General features: G+C 35.0%; 1 protein-coding gene across 4 annotated transcripts in view; it reads left to right on the top strand.

Moving 5' to 3' along the window:
* The window catches only part of esyt2a (extended synaptotagmin-like protein 2a), a 75465-nt gene extending 58010 nt beyond the window's left edge, over positions 1–17455 (top strand). For all 4 annotated transcript variants that reach the window (XM_005171399.6, XM_693440.11, XM_021468651.3 and 1 more), the window contains 8 exons: positions 874–960; positions 1818–1967; positions 3359–3750; positions 9407–9505; positions 12338–12469; positions 12617–12722; positions 17163–17212; positions 17379–17455. In XM_005171399.6, coding sequence (XP_005171456.2) covers positions 874–960; positions 1818–1967; positions 3359–3750; positions 9407–9505; positions 12338–12469; positions 12617–12722; positions 17163–17212; positions 17379–17421 — 1059 coding nt within the window. In that variant the 3' untranslated portion in view covers positions 17422–17455. The remainder of the gene's footprint in view (positions 1–873; positions 961–1817; positions 1968–3358; positions 3751–9406; positions 9506–12337; positions 12470–12616; positions 12723–17162; positions 17213–17378) is intronic.
* The last annotated feature ends 1659 nt before the right edge of the window (positions 17456–19114 follow it).

Raw genomic sequence — 19114 nt, 5'->3', positions numbered from 1 at the left:
ACAAAGCATTATATATCCTTCATTAATCATTAAAAAGCTTTATTATTATTGTAAACTTGTAAATCTAAAAAACACAACTAAAATGAAAGTACAAACCTACATAGTTGCCTACATAAATAAATAAATAAACAAATAAATAAAGCAGTGTTTTAGCCTAAATATAGAGGTGTTAAAGTGACAGTACTAAGGCAGCCAATAAATAAGCTTTTTCATTTATGCTTTCATTTACAGTTTTCATTCTATTTTAGTTTCTCATTTTAAGTCTTAATTATTGTACATAAATAATACATGAATAATTGAATAGCCCTAAATATTTATTTATTTAAAGACTTAGGAAAACACAGCGAAACGGTCCAGCACATGATCTAAAGGGCTCTTAAGTTAAATGCTACATCATCAAAAGCATAAAAATAAATTGACCTACCTCAAGCAGACCACTAAGATTATAATAAATATGGTTTCAGTTTTGTGCGTTGTAATTACAATTTATTTATTTTTATTTTTTGATTTACACACATTGTGAACTGTCTTATTCAGCATTTAATTTTTAGTTTTTGTGCATTATAATATACTATACACCTTTTTAATTTCTTAATTCTCTTTTGGCAGAAATTTGATGCGATAATAAACGCAAAAAGTAATACTTATAGGCAGGGGTGCCGCTAGGGTGGGACAGTTAGGATGATGGTAAGGGCCCAACTTGCCCCCCCCTTCACATAAGTTAATTTTAGGAAATCATAATTGCAGGAAATTAATTTTAAAGTTAAATTGTCTTTGTAAGACTGCTGTATAATTCTTGTAACAGAGCCTGTGTGTTTTCATTTTTGCTAAATATTTAACGGCTGAATGTTTCACATTCCCTTTCCATTACAGACAAGATTTAAAACAATTGAGCCGGTTTGGGAGGAGACCTTCACATTCCTCATCCACAATCCAAAGTGTCAAGACCTCGAAGTCGAGGTAAACCACACACACACACACACACACACACACATGTATTAACACATACACACACAAACATTCTAGCTGTGTACTGTAAACACCTATGGGAAAAAAGAAAAGATCTCTTCTATTTATCTGGTTTTACATGTTAAATGTTAATATTTATTTAATTATATAAATTCCTGACCATATATATATATATATATATATATATATATATATATATATATATATATATATATATATATATATATATATATATATATATATATATATATATAATAAAATATATATATATAATAAAATATTTATTATAATTTATTTATTTATTTTAAATGTATCTTTTTCATTTTAATTTGTATTTATTTTTCTTATTTTCCAATAGTTCAAATCTAAAATCTAGCAAAGTGTTATTTTATTGTGATTGCATAGCTGCTGTAATTTTTATTTTTGTAATTTTGTTATGGTTGCGTTTTTTATGTTTGATAACTTTTTTTTATGAACTTTTTTGTTTTGTTTTCAGAAAATGACAACTGGTCAGAATAACATTGTTATTGTGCTGTTTAAAACTAGCCATCTACAAACACGGCATCTTTTCTCATTTTAATCAATATTTTTATATTTTATTGTCAAAAGAATTGCCATCCATAGTTTATATAAAGAAAAAAAAAAGATGCTTTACTCCAATGAACAAGTATAATTTGTTAATCCAGAGAAACAGAATCAAACTCTTCTTTTGTTTCCATCATAGCTACATACAGTGTGGACTGACAGTTGCAGTGCTCAAAACACAAAGTGATGTTTCTGATATGAGTCACAGACTGATGTTTTGTGTGTGTGTGTGTGTGTGTGTGTGTGTGCTCGTGCATGTGCAGGTAAAGGATGAGAAACACGAGTGTTCTCTGGGGACGATCACTCTTCCTCTGTCTCAGCTGCTGAAGGAGAAACAGATGACGATGAGTCAGAGATTCCCACTCAAGAACTCAGGACCCGGTTCAACACTTAAAATGAAGATGGCACTTAGGGTAACAAACATCACACACACATTTTTTTAATTAAATAATTTGAAGAAGATAAATGAATAATTATTAATTTTTAATATAATAGTTATAAAATTAAAATAATAAATGATAACATAATAATAATAATAATAATAATAATAATAATAATAATAATAATAATAATAATAATGTCATATTTTTTTGTGGTTTCGATGACCATTAATGAAAGGGTTTTTTCTCATTTTGCTTTAGTTTTGGTTTGTTTTATTAGTTAGCTAAATTAAACGAAAATTTGAATATATCAGGTAATGTTTATTTTATTTAACTTTTTTAACCTTGAAAAAAAATATTTAAGTTTTTTAAAGTTTTTTTGCTTTGATCAACGATTTGTAAATCACTGTTATATTGATCGAGATAAAAAAAAGCTAATGTTTAAATTCAAGTAATTTTTGCAATACAGATTAATTACATCCAAAATATATATATTTTTTTACTTAAGATAAAAAGAGTGTGTAGTTTTATATATTTATTATGTATACGTGATGCACACACACACACACACGCCTAAAAACAAAACTATACAAAACTTTTGTCACAGATATTTATATTTATATTTAACTTCTATCATATACATGCATATTTATATATTCTATATCTAAATATAAATACACATTTTCACAAATATGTGCATACATTTTTGTGTTTATATATACAAAATAAATATACACCACTTACACACACATTAATATATATAATTATTTTGGAAGGTGGCACAGTGGCTCAGTGGTTAGCACTATCACCTCACTGCAAGAAGGTCGCTGGTTTGAGTCCCGGCTGGGCCAGTTGGCATTTCTGTGTGAAGCTTGCATGTTCTCCTTGTGTTTGTTTGGGTTTCCTCTGGGTGCTCCCGTATTCTCCACAGTCCAAAAGACATGCAGTGTAGGTGAATTAAGTAAGCTTAATTGTCCGTAAGGAATGAGTGTGTATAGGTGTTTCCCAGTACTGGGTTGTGGCTGGTAGGGCATCTGTTGCATAAAACCTTTGCTGAAATAGTTGGCGGTTCATTCTGCTGTGGCAACCACTGAAGTAGAGATTAAGCCAAAGGAAAATGAATGAATGAATTATGTTAGATTTCTTTTGGCACTAGTGTGTAGCTCTAACTATGTAGATTCCTGAATTATAAAGTTATACTTCAACTGAAACTAAAATAAAAAAAAAATAATAATAAAAAAATTTTTTGGAATTTTTGGAAAGTTGTTTGTTCTGTTTTATTTTAATAGCGCTTTCCAAAATATAAATGGTTTCAATGTGGCATCAGTGACAAATGCGGTCTCGCATGACTTGAAAAGAAACAAACCCTGAATGATTTTGCATAACATCAATCGGTGATCAAGGCATCTCTGTGTACATTTCAGATTCTGTCTCTGGATAAATTGGCAGCATCAGATAAACCGTCCTCAGCTCAGGTCCACAGGGCCGGCTCTGTGAGGAAGACATCCAACGCTACTCCTCAGCGGCCTGCTGTTTCAGAGCCTGCAAAAACATCCAAAACCCAGCAGCCCGCACCTGCACCCCGAACCCAGCCGACCCCAACTCCCTCTCCACGGGTGGAACCCGTAACAGACCGCAAACCGCTGGAGGAATCACCCCCACATCTGGCTAAATCAGGCAAGAGCATGTCTAACCTGGCCATTTCTGGCTCCAATCTCCACCTGAACAGCAAAGAGCAAACGCCCAGCATCGCCTCAGACATCTCCAATCTCGCCGCCACACAGGAGCTCCAGAAGACCATACAGCAGTTACATAAGTACGTGTTCACATTTTTAACATGTTTTGATTTTTCGTTCAGGCTGAGCTGCAGCCTTGTGGGTGAATATGGAGACATCATTTTTTATTTAGAATATTAATCATGGTCATGTCACAATTTTGAATAGGCAACTCTGCATGTCTTAGCAATTAAATATATGTCTAATCATGTTTTTTTGATTTAATTGAAGTTTTAATCATAATTATAGATTATTTATTTTGAAGGATCAAGTTGCACTCTTGACCACTGCAATAGGCATCTGTTTATTTCATCAGTGTTTATTTTCTGTGATGAATTCACTTTTTGTTACACTAAAATAGAGGCATTATAAAGAATGAAGTTGATTCATATCTATACGTCTCTCTAGCCTGTCATGACAATCAATATATCGACTTATCGCACAACACATGGACATGAGCTCAATCATTTTTGGTGATGCAATATATATCATCCATACATAAAAACCAATTCTAGCAACATTTTAGCTGATTGCACAACATCTCTATCTCTATTGGCGGTGTTAGTGTCAGTATGGTTAAAAAGAAACGCTGTAGCATTTACTAGGGCTGTAACGATACGCGATATGAAATCGAAATCGCGAAACTCAGATCTACGATCCTGTGTCGCGGTGTGATAAGGGAGAATCGCGACACACCCCGTGTATACCTTTCTAATAACGTCACGCGTGCCTGCAAAAGTTGAGGTAGTTGAAGAAGAACGTGAGAAAACACTTTTTTTCGTTTGACATTTCAAGCACTGCTCCGTTTAAGCCCTCGCAATATGCGTTTAGCCGCGGGAGAGCTTGCACGGAGCTCTTAGTAAGGGACCTTCTGAATGTGTCAGGAATATCAAAAACAAAACCAACTTAACCCCTCTTGACAACAGACAACGGCAGAAACATTGCCAATGCTGTCAAAGCGGCCGGATTTTCACCGCTACCATGCTTTGCTCACACTGTTAATGTGGCTGCGCAGAGAGGGATGGGCGTTTACCAGATGCCCCGACTCCGCAGAGTAAGGAAAGTTGTCACGTTTTTTTCACTGCAATGTTGACATGATGGTGTTTCTGAAGAATTTTCAACTCCCTTAAATCAAACGAGTTTGGTATTCTTGAGAGAAATAAGTTGTTTATTTGTTTAATGTTTACTTGACTTGTGATTTATTGTGTTGGGTTTGCAGCACAGGCACTTTTCTGTAACCGTGCTGTGCGCTTTCTGTTTGAACCTTTGGGAGTGCTGACTGACAGGTGCGCGATGCGTGAGGTCAGGAAACACGACGAAGCTTTCAGTTAAGATGAACACAGTTTCTACAGTTATACTTTATTTAGAGATAAAGGTACATGGCTCTGCATATAATCACTCTATCTTGCTGGAGTTTATAGCAGTTTCGCTTTACTTCAGGACGCATAATGCCGCTCTGAAGGTCTAATCGCTGTTTTAAGTTATCCAGAGCTGTATGAATGTATAAATCTTGAATATTACAATAGTATTAAATATTACAATTGTAACAACACAGACAGCAACACTTATGCACAATCGATACCCAGCTGATTCAGTCGTTTCATAAGAGGACCGCGCTTCTTCTTTTTTTCCTTGTCAACATAAAGGCAGTGAGGTGCGCCTTATTTTCGGCCCCTTGTTCAACTGCAAGGCATACTTAATTTGTGGGACGATAACGGATAACCCGTGCCTACAGACACATTTGCCAATAAATGCATATTTTCCGTGAAACGGGCAATTTGAGAAAGTCAGCTATTTTTATTTGATGGAAGAAAAAACTGGATTGGAAAAAAACAGCCTGCCGGTTATCAAAAAGAATCAGTCAGTATTTTCGTTTTGTAATATAAATTAATTATTGAAGTGAAAATAATTTAGGGCAGTCCTATTTATTTTATTCATTTTATTTAGATTATTCTGCTCTTCTGTGCTTAACACTGCAGGTGCGTGACAATGCTCTGTTGTTCTGTTCTGTTATTAATATGCTGGCATATAAAAATAAATCAGTATTTTAAAATGCAATATTTAATGTGTCAGACAAAAAAATAGACACGTCAATTTGTTTAATATAAAATTAATAGTAATCTGACCAGTTAACCGTTAATAACCGATTAATGAGCGGCGGTTGTCGGTTAGCAAAATTAACGAAATAAGCATCCCTAGTAGCTATTTAATTTACTTTTTCTATGTAAGAGAACTTGATTGAAAAATAATTTTCAACATGCTTGAACCATCTACACAATGGAGTTTAGTTCTGTTTGGTTTTTCGACAGTATTTTGTTACAAAGAAAACAAAAGTGATATAGCTTTGGCTATTTATTTATTTTATACATGGCTATTTATATTGTTAATAATTTGCATAGTTAATATTGTTCTTTAATGTTCAGTTTATATAAATTTTTTAAATGTTATTTAATAAAAAAAATTTTACAAATCTTTTTTTCCCACCCCTCACAAAAAAAAAAAAATGTAGATACAAATCGAATCGTGGGTCAAAAATCATGATACGAACCGAATCGTGGGTTTGGTGTATCCTTACAGCCCTAGCATTTACTCTAAATTACTATAGTATATTTTCATGTGGCTGTCTGACAACTGAAAATAGATCTGGTAGCAGATATCGCAGCCTGTTACTTTTTACTTTGCACTTTTTTGTTAACATTTATTATTATTCATTTGTTTAGAACAGGGGTGTTCAAACTCGGGCCTGGAGGGCCGGTGTCCTGCATTTATTAGTTCCAACCTCGTTTAAAATCACCTGAACCAGCTCATCAAGCTTTTACTAGGTATAGTAGAAACTTCAAGGAGGTGTGTTAAAGGAAGTTGTAGCTAAACTATGCAGGACACCAGCCCCTCAGGACTCCTAGTTTAGGATATGCGTTTTCACATCCTGATTCCAATGCATAATTACTTAATTTTATAAAATGACTATATTTAAATTAAATCTTCTTAAGGATAAAATATAATGTGTTCTTTGGAGGAGTGTACTTGCATTGTGATGATATTATATTGTCATTCTGGCATTATATAATAAGTGGCATAAAATGACAATAATATTGTTATATATTAATATTGTGTGTGTGTGTGTGTATATATATATATATATATATATATATATATATATATATATATATATATATATATATATATATATATTGGTGCAATATATTGCACATCAAAAAATAGATATCATGACAGGCCTACATCTCTCTGTCTCAGGCAGTGCAAACACAGAACTAAATGTTTTTAATGGACTGACCAATTTACTGACATTTAGGAATATGATCTCAAGTTAACCATGATATACTGTAATGTTTTTTTTTCCTGAATAGTCGAGTTAAACAGGCGATGTATCGTTGAAGTCAGAATTATTAGCCCTCCTGTGAAATTCAGTTCAAGTGCTGTTTAATGTAGAGAACATTTTTTTTACACATTTTTAAACATAATGGTTTTAAAACCTCATTTCTAATCGCTCATTTTATTTGAAATATTTACCATTTATTTTTGTAGTTATTTTACAAAATGGTAGTTTTCAGCCTAAAGTGGAATTTAAAGGCTTAACTAGGTTAATTAGACAAGTTAAATAAAAATGGTTTATTCTATAGCCAATTGGAAAATAAACACTCACTGGCCACTTTATTAGGTACACCTTATTAGTACCGGGTTGAACGCCCTTTTACCTTCAGAACTGCCTTGAACTGATTTCACCGAACGCGCATTTTCGCTAGGCAATGAATGAATCAGCTGGGTATTGAGCGAGAGTGTTTAATATTTAATAATATTGTGATATTCAACATTTGTAATTTTTATACAGCTCTGGATAACTCAAAACAGCAACCACAAGTGTCTTCTCCATCTTGTTAACACAAACAGTGCAGGCACCTCAAAAGAAACCCTGCCTCTACTTTCAGTTGATTGGAGATTGAAAGAGACACATCTGACGTAACACGCTTTTTCAGCTCAGAGTTTAATTCATTTCAACTGCGAGCACTGTGTGCAAAATGGTCACAGCCATTAGTAAATCATTCAAAAAGGCACCTCTCAACGCAAAAAACATGTTCGGTGTGATCAGCCCCTTAATCCTTCGTGGCATAGATTTAACAAGGTACTAGTCATGTTTTTTTAGAGATTTTGGTATATATTGACATGATAGCATCACACAGTTGCTGCAGATTTGTCGGCTGCACATCTATGATGCAAATCCCCTGTTCCACCACATCCCAAAGATGCTATATTTTATATTGAGCTCTGGTGAGTGCGCAGGCCATTTAAGTACAGTGAACTCATTGTCATGTTCAAAAAACTAGTCTGAAATGATTCGCGCTATAGGATATGGCGCATTATCCTGCTGTCAGTAGCCATCAAAAGATGGGTACACTGTGGTCATAAAGGGATGGACATGGTCTGCAATAATTCTCGGGTAGGCTGTGGCGTTGTCACGATGCTCAATTAGTACTAATGGGCCCAAAGTGTGCCAAGAAAACATCCCCCACACCATTACACCACCAACAACCTGAACCGTTGATACAAGGCAGGATGAATCCATGCTTACATGTTGTTAACGCCAAATTCTGACCCTACCATCCGAATGTCGCAGCAGAAAATGAGACCAGGCAACGTTTTTCCAATCTTCTATCTGCTGTAGCCCCTCAGTGTCTACAAGCCTAAATGCTGCCATGTGACTGGCTGATTAGAAATTTGCGTTAACGAGCAGTTGGACAGGTGTACCTAATAAGGTGCCTGGTTAGTGTCAAGACTTACACACTCATACTTATTGAAAGGGGAAGAGAAACCTATTTGTAGTTATTGGGTAAATGTGGTTTGTTCTGTAGCCAATTGAAAAAAATAGACATGTTTTGAAAAAAATAGACATGTTTAACTTTAACTGTACATCATTTCAAGGCAGCTCCAAGAAATAATAACTGTTTGGAATTTACAAATGACCAGGCTGTACATACGAGATGTAGAATTGGGCACTTATATGTACTGAAAGGAGAAGAGAAATCTATTTGTAACTTGCGTAAGAATATTTTGACTATAAATCATATATATTTTAATAGAATGTACATTCTATTTTCCATGTTTTTATTCAAGAAATATTTGAAGGGGAATGTTTAAAAGAGTGTCTTCTGGAGGAATTTTAAAATATTTATCATCGATCAATTTGAAGTATTTTATATGAATTTTTATAAGTTTTGTTGTTCGTTTGATTTTTGTACAGTGCATGACTATTAAGAAACAGTGGTAACACTTAATGCTATTTCATGTATTGATTAACAAACAACCAATTAGTAATATGTTTATTACTGTATTTATTCATTTTTGTTAACATTAGTTAATGTTATTGAGGTCAAATAACGTTAGTTTCTGTTAACTCACAGTGCATTAACTAATGTTAACTTTGCAGGCTAATATTGCATTAGTTAATGATGAACTATAATTAATAATTGCTTTACAAGATTATTCATACTTTGTTTTCTTAAGTAAATACATTAACTAATAGACCCTTATTTTAAAGTGTTACTAAAACAGTTATGTTTGTATATTATGCATTGAATACTTAGTACAAGTGTTGACATGAGTACAGCCAATGCTGCTGATGTGTCTTTAAAAATAAATGAAGGCAGCTTCACATTGACTGTGTAATCTGTATGTTTGCAGCGGCGCTTCACCGGGTTTCGCTCCTCTGGGTGAAATTGAGCTAACCATCAGACACAGTCCCCAAAGAAATAAGCTGATTGTCGTGGTACACAAATGCAGGTAAAATACATTTAATGCAGATTTTAAATGTTTTTGCTTAAAGGTACCATGAAGTGCGTTGAAATATGCATTTATTTTTATTTGATGTCTGACATAATCAACTGAAACCGGGTGAAATAAAATAGCTCCTCCCCTTTAAAAAAACAGCGAATAGCGTTTCATTTTATCACAGCTGTGTCTGTGAGAGTGGTTGAGATCAAGCGCATCAAATGAAAAACGAATGAGAAGGGGGCGGGGCATGTTAAATACTAGAGAGTATTTGATTGGTCAAGAGTTGATGCAAAACTTGAAGTATGAAGGGGGAACAATCAATTCATTTGTGAGATAGTGACAAACTACAAGCTTTAAATGTTTATTCATTCATTTTCTTGTCGGCTTAGTCCCTTTATTAATCCGGGGTCGCCACAGCGGAATGAACCGCCAACTTATCCAGCAAGTTTTTACGCAGCGAATGCCCTTCCCGCCGCTACCCATCTCTGGGAAACATCCACACACATTCACACACACACACACACACTACTGACAATTTAGCCAACCCAATTCACCTGTACCGCATGTCTTTGGACTGTGGGGGAAACCGGAGCACCTGGAGGAAACCCACGTGAAGGCAGGAAGAACATGCAAACTCCACACAGAAACGCCAACTGAGCCAAGGTTTGAACCAGCGACCTCCTTGCTGTGAGGCAACAGCACTACCTACTGCGCCACTGCCTCGCCCTTGAATGTTTATATCAGTTTTATATTTTCTAAATGCTAATTTTGTCACTGTTGTGGAGCACTAGATTATAAATATCCTTAACTAACAAATTGAAACTATAATCTTTTTTTTTATTTTTTTTTATTTCACAACACCCCCACTCAATATCAGAGCTATCAAAACCTGGTCGCAGATCAGAAGATCTCTTAAGTACAATCAGAACCTGCCTATTTTATCCACATTGATCAGTAGTACAAATTTTTACCATATTTATATGGGCTCTCAATTTGGTGGCTGGATTAATTAGGCAATATACTAAATATTTGATCTCTCTCATAAGGTTTTGTTTATGTCATTTGAGAAGTTACATTTAAAGCATTTAAAGCGTAATTCATTTACACAAATGAACTTAACATCCAGGATTTAGGTTTTAACTTATTTAAATATGCAGATGATATGGCACTTGTTGGCTGGTTGACTATAACAGGAACAGAAGGAGATCCCTTGTACTATAATTATATAAACTGGAGATCAATTTTAATACAATTTTAATAAATTTTAATAAAACCAAGGCAGAATATAGGCCAATAGCAGAAATAAACTAGTCCTTAGTCAATGGTTGAAACCTCTGATCCATGAGGGACATGAAATGGAGACATTTGCTTGTTTTTAAATATTTAGGAACAGTTATTGATAGCGGATTAACATTTGCTGCAAATGCAGAGTGCATTTATTTTTAAAAAAGCAATGCAGATATTATATCTCAGGAGGTTACAACAATTTGGTGTAAGTCAAGATGCTCTAAAGATGGTATACAAGAACTTGGTTGAAAGTGTTGTGGGTTTTAACGTGATTGGTATGGACTGTTGCCAATTAAGGAAAAGCAAAAACTGTGTGGAGTAGTAAAGATTGGCAGTGCAATTGTAGGTAAAGCACAAAGACAACCAAATGAAATTTATTCAATGAGAATTATGCAGAAAGCACACGTCAATATTGAAGATTGTTTCCATCCCTTAAGTATAAAATTTCAGCTCTTGCCATCAAAAAGACATTTTATGGCAACCTCAAGTAAAGAAAAATGCCATTAGGATTTCAAATACTGAATTCTAAGTATGTAAAGGGTTTTAAATAGAGTTTAATGTGATATATATGATGACATTGAATGTATTTGTGGTGCCTGTTTTTTCTTTGATGTTTTTAATGTAAACACTGATGTGGTTGTGTGGTGAAGCCAAAGATAAATTTCCACTTGCGGACAATAAAGAAAGTAAAGTAAAAAAAGTATCTGCAGATAAGGCGTTTTATTACTAAACATGGCAGTCTTACCTTGAATAGCTCATTTCTTTTTGGATAGATTGGACCTTCAGAATACTGAAGTTAAGCACTTTATATCCAAATTTGACTCCGTGATAAACCAATATAATCTGATTTCATTACAGAAGACATGGAGTAAGAACTTAAAATGTGACATTGACAAAAATGTCAGGGATGATATTATCAAACTTCCCTTGAATATTTCAGTCTGCAACAGATTTAAAGAAATGCAGTATAATATTGTACACTGGGCTTATAAATCCCCAAATAACACTGTTTCAGCTCAGTGTCTAAAATGCAATAATAGTATCTCTTTTATTGTCTTTGGGAATGTTTTTTGATTGCTGATTTTTGGAATGGTGTTTGTGACGAACTGTCCATAATACATGAACACACACACCCCGAATGTTTTTTTTTAAACATTCAGATATTATTAACACCTTTGCTGATGCTGGGGAGAAAATTAATTATGAATAAATGGGTCAAGACAGAAACCCCTCTTATCAAGGACTGGGGGATACTGATTAAAGAAAGCTTAATTATGGAAAAGATTGGACTTATGTTAAATGGAAAGTTTAAGTCATTTCAGAAGCTTTGGGAAATTCCTTTGACCTGTCCTGGCATCGATTAGAAGTCTACTATTTATCCTTAACTGTGCACACTGTGGTATTGTAATATTGTTTTGAATTAGACAATTTTTTCCCTTAAATACTTTATACTGTTTTATAGTTTTACTCATTACTGTGTGTACAAATTATTCTAAAAATTCATTTAAAAATTGGTGTTTGTAATATGAATGCATGAATTTTTCTTGTTTGCAGAAATCTGATCTCTGCTTCTCAAAATGGTTCCGATCCATACGTGCGTTTGTATTTACTACCTGACAAGCGGCGCTCTGGACGCAGAAAAACGAGCACAGCGAAGAAAACAGTGAACCCCATCTTTGATCAGACGTCAGTTCCTTTTCCCACCATTTTTTGATTTCCCACCAAATGTTTTTTTAAGGCTTTTTACCTCCCAGTATGTTCTATGATTGCAGTATATTATGAACAATTCAAGTTTTGCATGAGATTAAATAGCTTGCACGTGTGTTTGTGTAGGTTTGAGTTCACAGTGTCCATCATGGAGTTGCCGAGGAGAACTCTAGATGTGGCCGTGAAGAATGGAGGAGGAATACTGGCAAAACACAGAGGGCTACTAGGAAAGGTAACATGCCTCACACCATTTATAGCAGTATTTCTCAACCATGTTCCTGGAGGACCACCAGCACTGCATGTTTTGCCTCCTTTGTCTGTCACACCCATTTCAGGTCTTTCAGTCTCTGCTAATGATCTGATTCAGGAGTGTTTGGTTAAGAAGACATTGAAAATATGCAGAGCTCGGGGTCCTCCAGGAACGTGGTTGAGAAACACTGATTTTTATGATATACAACCTCCCAAATGCTCTTAATAATATAGATTGTACATTTTTTATCAAACCTCACAAGTTTTCTAAAGACTTAGTTCACCCCAAAATGATCATTTTTGCATCATCAACTCACCATCATGTCATTCTAAACCAGGGGTGGGCAAACTCTGTCCTGGAGGGCCGGTGTCCTGCACAGTTTAGCTCCAACCCTAAGCAAACACACCTGCTTATAGATTTCTTGTGATCTTAAAGACACTGATTAGCATGTTCAGGTGTGTTTGACTAGTGTTGGAACAAAACTCTGCAGGGACACCGGCCCTCGAGGATCAAGTTTGCCCATCCCTGTTCTAAACCCATAAGATGTTTTTTTTTTCAGTTCTCAAATATTTATTATTTATTTATTTTATAGTTTATTTAAATGTATTTTATTTAAATGTAATGTAATGTGTATTGATATAGCACATTCATCGTGTATGGCCATACACCTAAAGTGCTTCACAATCATGAGGGGTGTCTTTACACCACCACCAGTGTAGCATCCACTTGGATGATTCGACTGCAGCCACAGGACAACCGCGCCAGTGCGCTCGCCACACACCAGCTATTGGTGGAGTGGAGAGACATTCATAGAGCACATTCTTTGGATGGGGATTATTGGGAGGGCCGATGGAGGACATTTGGCTAGGACACCAGGGTTACACCTCTACTTTTTACGCTTCTATACGAGATCTTGTCACATCCCTAATGTTTATTTTTTTAATGACAAGTTTAACATTGCTGAAAGTATATTACAGAGAAAATGACATGATTAATCAAAAATATATACAGTATTTGTTGGCTTTTGGTCCAAATGGATTCAACCTAATGTGTTTCTGTTATAAAACCTTAAGTTTCATGTCTATTTATTAACACTCCCCCTTACTTCTGTAAGTAGTTTTGTTATAGGGATATGTTGCTCTGTCTGGATTGTTGATGATTGAATGGATCTCGGCCCGATTTGGTAGCTTTACTTGGACAGAGGAAAATGAAGTCCTGTTTAAAAATATTAAAGACCTACAACACAATATTTCAGTGAATTTAAGACTTTTTAAGGGCTTAAATGTTGTTGTGAAAATTATGGACTTTTTAAGACCCCACGGACTTCCAACAGCAACCTAGTTTTCCAATGTGGTCTCCCATCCAGGTTCTGGTCAGGCTTAGCCCTGGTTAGTCTCAGTGAGTAACTGGTCTTGGCCTGCATGGTGATATGGCTGTGGCATCTTTATTATTATTTTTTCAATTAATAACTAATATTGAATTATATTATATGGATTTATTTTTGCTGTTTTGGGGAGGGGGTTGCGTTTATTGGGATAGGAAAGATATCCTATAAGACAGGATTGGATCTCGGGGTGCCCAAAGCACAGTTGCTGCACTGGCCATGAGACTATTGGTGCTGACGTTTCTGAAGATTCTGACGGTGATGATAATCTTGAATAAAAATATCAAGTTTTCACGGTATTGTGTTTGCTGTGCTAAAATATATTATTTTTAAATGTCTGGGTAGAAAACAAAAACTTTTAAACACAATATACTTTATTTTGAGAAACATTTAATATATTTTGTAGCAGTAAACATGTCAGGCTAAGTAATTCAAATGCATCATTGACTTCTGCTGTCTTCGTTAGTTTCAAAAACATATTTCATTACAATTTAAAACAGCATCTATGGAGATCTGTTCTGCTGGAGATAACTGTTGTCCTAAAAAAAAAAAAATTATAAAATATCTTACACATACCTTAGGAACGGTAAAAATTGGGGGGTTTTAAAACCTTGATTTTTGCAAACCGTGATATACCTTGAAAACGGTTATCGTCCCATGCCTATTGACATCAGAATGAATCTTGTTAATTCTTGTAATGCACATAAAATTAAGCCTCGATGGCTAGATTTGAGTGCTTTCCTTACCAAAGCTTCATGTGAATAAAAGGCTAAATAAACTCTGATCATCATATAAAATGATGCTATCTCTTCAGAAGACTTGTATTACAATAGCTAATATTTATGGATTTTCTTTTTTTTTTTGTATTATTTATTTTTGTTTAGCTCTATTAATGAACAACGAAAAGTAAAATATGTTCATTTGTGTTAACAAGATGATTCAATTTCTTATGTGTTAGGTAAGCTTTAAGGATAATGATGTAGGGTCCACCCAGTTGGCCCAATGCCGGTGTCCACTGGTGGATGAAGGTTCACTGCATGTTCGGTCTTTCCAGTGCACAATGTTGATTTATATTAAACTTAACTCATATCTGACTCCAATTTTAGTATGAGGTGGTTTAGAATATTAATATATTTATCCTCGTTTTATCTGACTCCAATCATAAAACATTAAGAAGATTATATCAATATGTAATTTAGATAAATGTTTGAACCGTTTGTCTTCACTAGTAACTATTACATCCGTTCATTCGGGTGCTCATGTCGCTCAGAGAAATCGCCTCGGCCGAAGGCGTCCCTCATGGTCACACTCCGGTCAGTCTTGAATATTAAACAGAGGTAAATTGACTAATACTTTAGATGGCCGCTACCAGCGCGCTCGTTCTAAAATACTTTAGTTAGTCCCGCTTAGATGTACACCTTTGAGTTAAGACAATCATCATTTCTAATTAGAGGTTAGGGCATTAATATAAATGTACCCGACTACTGGACTCTATAGTAACTTTGGTTTTCACCAAGCCCATGGTTTCCCATATGAACTTAATTTAGAATAATATTACCTTCAAACAAAGGTCGGGTACCCAATCTAGGTTAGTCGTGCAACACCTTGTTGACCTAGACGGAAGTTATCGCCCTTTCCACCTAAGTACACATGAATCAATATCAAGAGTCAGCCGGATCGCTAAAACACAATTAGTGTGCCCAATGCTCCATCTCAACTGGATTTTAGTCCGTCTACTGACCTGACGCAAGACGTGCGGAAACAAGGATACAGCGTAATCTACTTGAATTAATAATTACAGAGTGAGCAAAATATGGTCAAACATTACAATTTATTAGTCAGGTAAATGTATTATGCCAATTCAATCAGTCAATTCATAAATGATCAATACAAAACATCAAATTATCAAAGATAAATCCAAGATGAAAAGATGCATACCTGACATTGAAATATACATAACATGGGGCAGACCCCATGTTATGGGCTGATCTGGTTAGGCAGAATCGCCCTGAGTTTTTCCTAGACCTTACCTTAAATAATCCAAGAATTCCCTCAAGGAAGGGGGTGTGAATAACAAAGAAGGCATTCACACTTAGTTTAAAAGTCACACCCCTCACAGTGGTTCAAAAGATGCCTGAAGTTATATATTTATTGTTCTGATTATGTCTATTTCTGAGAGAATGAGACCATTGTACCAATCGCACTGAGACATTTCAAATGATATCAAACATGATAGTTAAAGTCAGTTTGGTTAATCTAAAACATTCAAACATTGAAATGACCATATGCATGAGTTGGGGGGATGAAGCTGAGTCTCAGCATAGTCAGATGCAAATGCAGCAGGAACTGGTTTTTCCTGCATTCCTCCCTGGAGGGTTGTGAATTCACCAGTCTCTGTTTTCAGGTCATGTTTTGAATTGTCAAAGATATCAGAATATTTGCAATAATTTAATTCTTACAATGATGACATCATTTTCATGACCGTAAACCAGGGGTGTCCAAACTCTGTTCTGGAGGGCTGGCGTCCTGCAGATTTTAGCTCCAACTTGCTTCAACACACGTGCAAGGAAGTTTCTAGAATGCCTAGTAAGAGCTTGATAGCCCAGGTGTGTCTGATTGGGGTTGGAAGTAAACTTTGCAGGACACCAGACCCTCCAGGACCGAGTCTGGATATACTTGCCTTAAACAAACCATTTCATGCATTTTCTTTTCGGCTTAGTCCCTTTGTTAATCTGGCGTCGCCACAGCGGAATGAACCGCCAACTTATCCAGCATATGTTTTGTGCAGTGGATGCCTTTCTAGATGCAAACCAGAACTGGGAAACATACACCCCCAATCACACACATACACTACAGACAATTTAACTTACCCAATTCACCTACAGTATACCGCATGTCTTTGAACTTTTAGGAGGGATACCGGAGCACCCAGAGAACAAACCATTTGTACAATTATTTTTCAAAGCCATATCAGAAAAATTGTAGGTCTATGCCTCATAAACAACTGTTTGGAAATTTGGATTATGTTTGTGTTTCAGGTGATAGTTGAATTTAACCTCGAGGACCCATCAAAGAACTCAACGCAATGGTAAAATCACAAATCATATGAACTTGGTGATATTGATTACTTTATACTTACATTTTGCAGTTTTCCTGAAAATGGCATTTCAAAATTAACTACACGAATTTCATTGTTATGCAAAATATGTGACCATAACTTCATAAAATTGAAGGTGAATGTGTGTGTTTGGCAGGTATGAGCTTTCAGTGGACGGATTTAAGCGACCATCACCGTAATCATAGAAAACTACAACATGAAGAAAAAGAAAAACTACAAATTCCTGCGCAAGACTCCAAACCTCAGCTATGTTTAAGCCATGTGTTTTGGCCTGTGGGCAGAATTCATACTTCTTGGATCAATTTTAATAGCTTTGTAGTAGGAAAGGAGAAAAAAAACTCTACTGCTGTTATGTGCACTGACTTGGCAAGAGTAAAAGAGAAAGTTTTAAAGGGAAATGGTTCATTTGTTGGATTGATTTGGGTCACACTTTATTTTGTTGGTCTGTTTGTTGAATTTAAGTTACATTGCATCTATATGCCAACTGATTCTCATTAGATTGTAAGTAGACTTTAAGGTTGGGGTTAGGGTTAGTTTAAGTTGACATGTACTTGCAAAGTTACTTATAGTCAATTAAATGTCTGTTGAAGGAGCAGTATTAGCTGATATTAAGCAGACAGTCTACTAATACTCAAATGGACCATCATCATAAAGTGTTACCTTGATTTGTTGTTTACACATTAAGGACTTTTAAAGCAAGAGTGAAAAACTCTAAGAGCATCCATCAAACATGCAATAATGGTGGAGTGATTATATAAAATATACAGCTATGGGGGAAAAAATGCTTAGAAATTCTATTTTTTTCTGAATTTGTGATTTATGGTTATGCTGTTTTTTTCTGCAAGCCACTGATGACATTTCTTCTACTTTTTAAAATAAGGTTTTACATTTTTAAGCAACATAATATCAGTGTTTTAACTTCTGGGAAGTTAAAACTCTGTCAAATTTCAAAGGACACAAACTTGTTTGAGTTTTTTTTTCTCCCTAGAGCAAAGTTATTTTGAAAAATGCTGGAAACTGGTCACCATTGACTTTCTATAGTATTTGTTCGTTTTGGTTATAGGCTTTAACATTTTTCAAAGTATCTTTTGTGTTCAACAGGGGGAAAATATTTGTAAAGGTTTGGAAGCACTTGAGGGTTTAAACTATTTTTAAAAAATGAATTTATTACATTGACTATCATTTCCTGCAACTATATGGACCATATTTATTTGAAGTTTGGAAGAAAAGTCCTCAAACTTTACAGAATCAAACAGATATTAACATTTTACTCAAAAAGACCATCTCTAATGAATCCAGAAAAACTGAATTTTTATGTGATCTTTTCCATAGCTGTGTGTGTATATGCATCTATCACTGAGCTCAGACTGTAAATACATAAATGAATAGTAAATATTCTAATATTTGATTAATAATAACCCAAAGAGTTCTTGTTAAACAAGCACTCGCGCTTGCTTTGAAAGTGTTATACATTATAACAATGGTCTCAAACTCAATTCCTGGAGGGCCGCAGCTCTGCATAATTGCACCTCCAACTCACACCTGCTTATTAGTCTCTAGTAGTTTTAAACACCTTGATTAGTTGGATCAGCTGTGTTTGATTAGGGGTGGAGCAAAACTGCAGAGCTGTGACCCTCCAGGAATCGAGTTTGAGACCTATGCATTATAATCTCCGTCAATGTCTACAGATGCTCCTTTTAGGAGACAGATCTACCAAAGAAGTGCTTGGCTCATCGATGTAAAGTTTGGTGAGTTTCTAATTAAACCAAATACGCACCTACATGTTTTTGTAACACTTTATAATTCATGACTTGTAGTTAATGTTAATTAATATTCACTAACATGAGCAAAACACTAAATAAAGAATTTATT

Source organism: Danio rerio, chromosome 2 (assembly GCF_049306965.1).
Source record: "Danio rerio strain Tuebingen ecotype United States chromosome 2, GRCz12tu, whole genome shotgun sequence".
Taxonomy (NCBI): Eukaryota; Metazoa; Chordata; class Actinopteri; order Cypriniformes; family Danionidae; genus Danio; species Danio rerio.
Note: the sequence above shows the minus strand (reverse complement) of the source record. Positions and strands in the feature narration are given on the sequence as shown.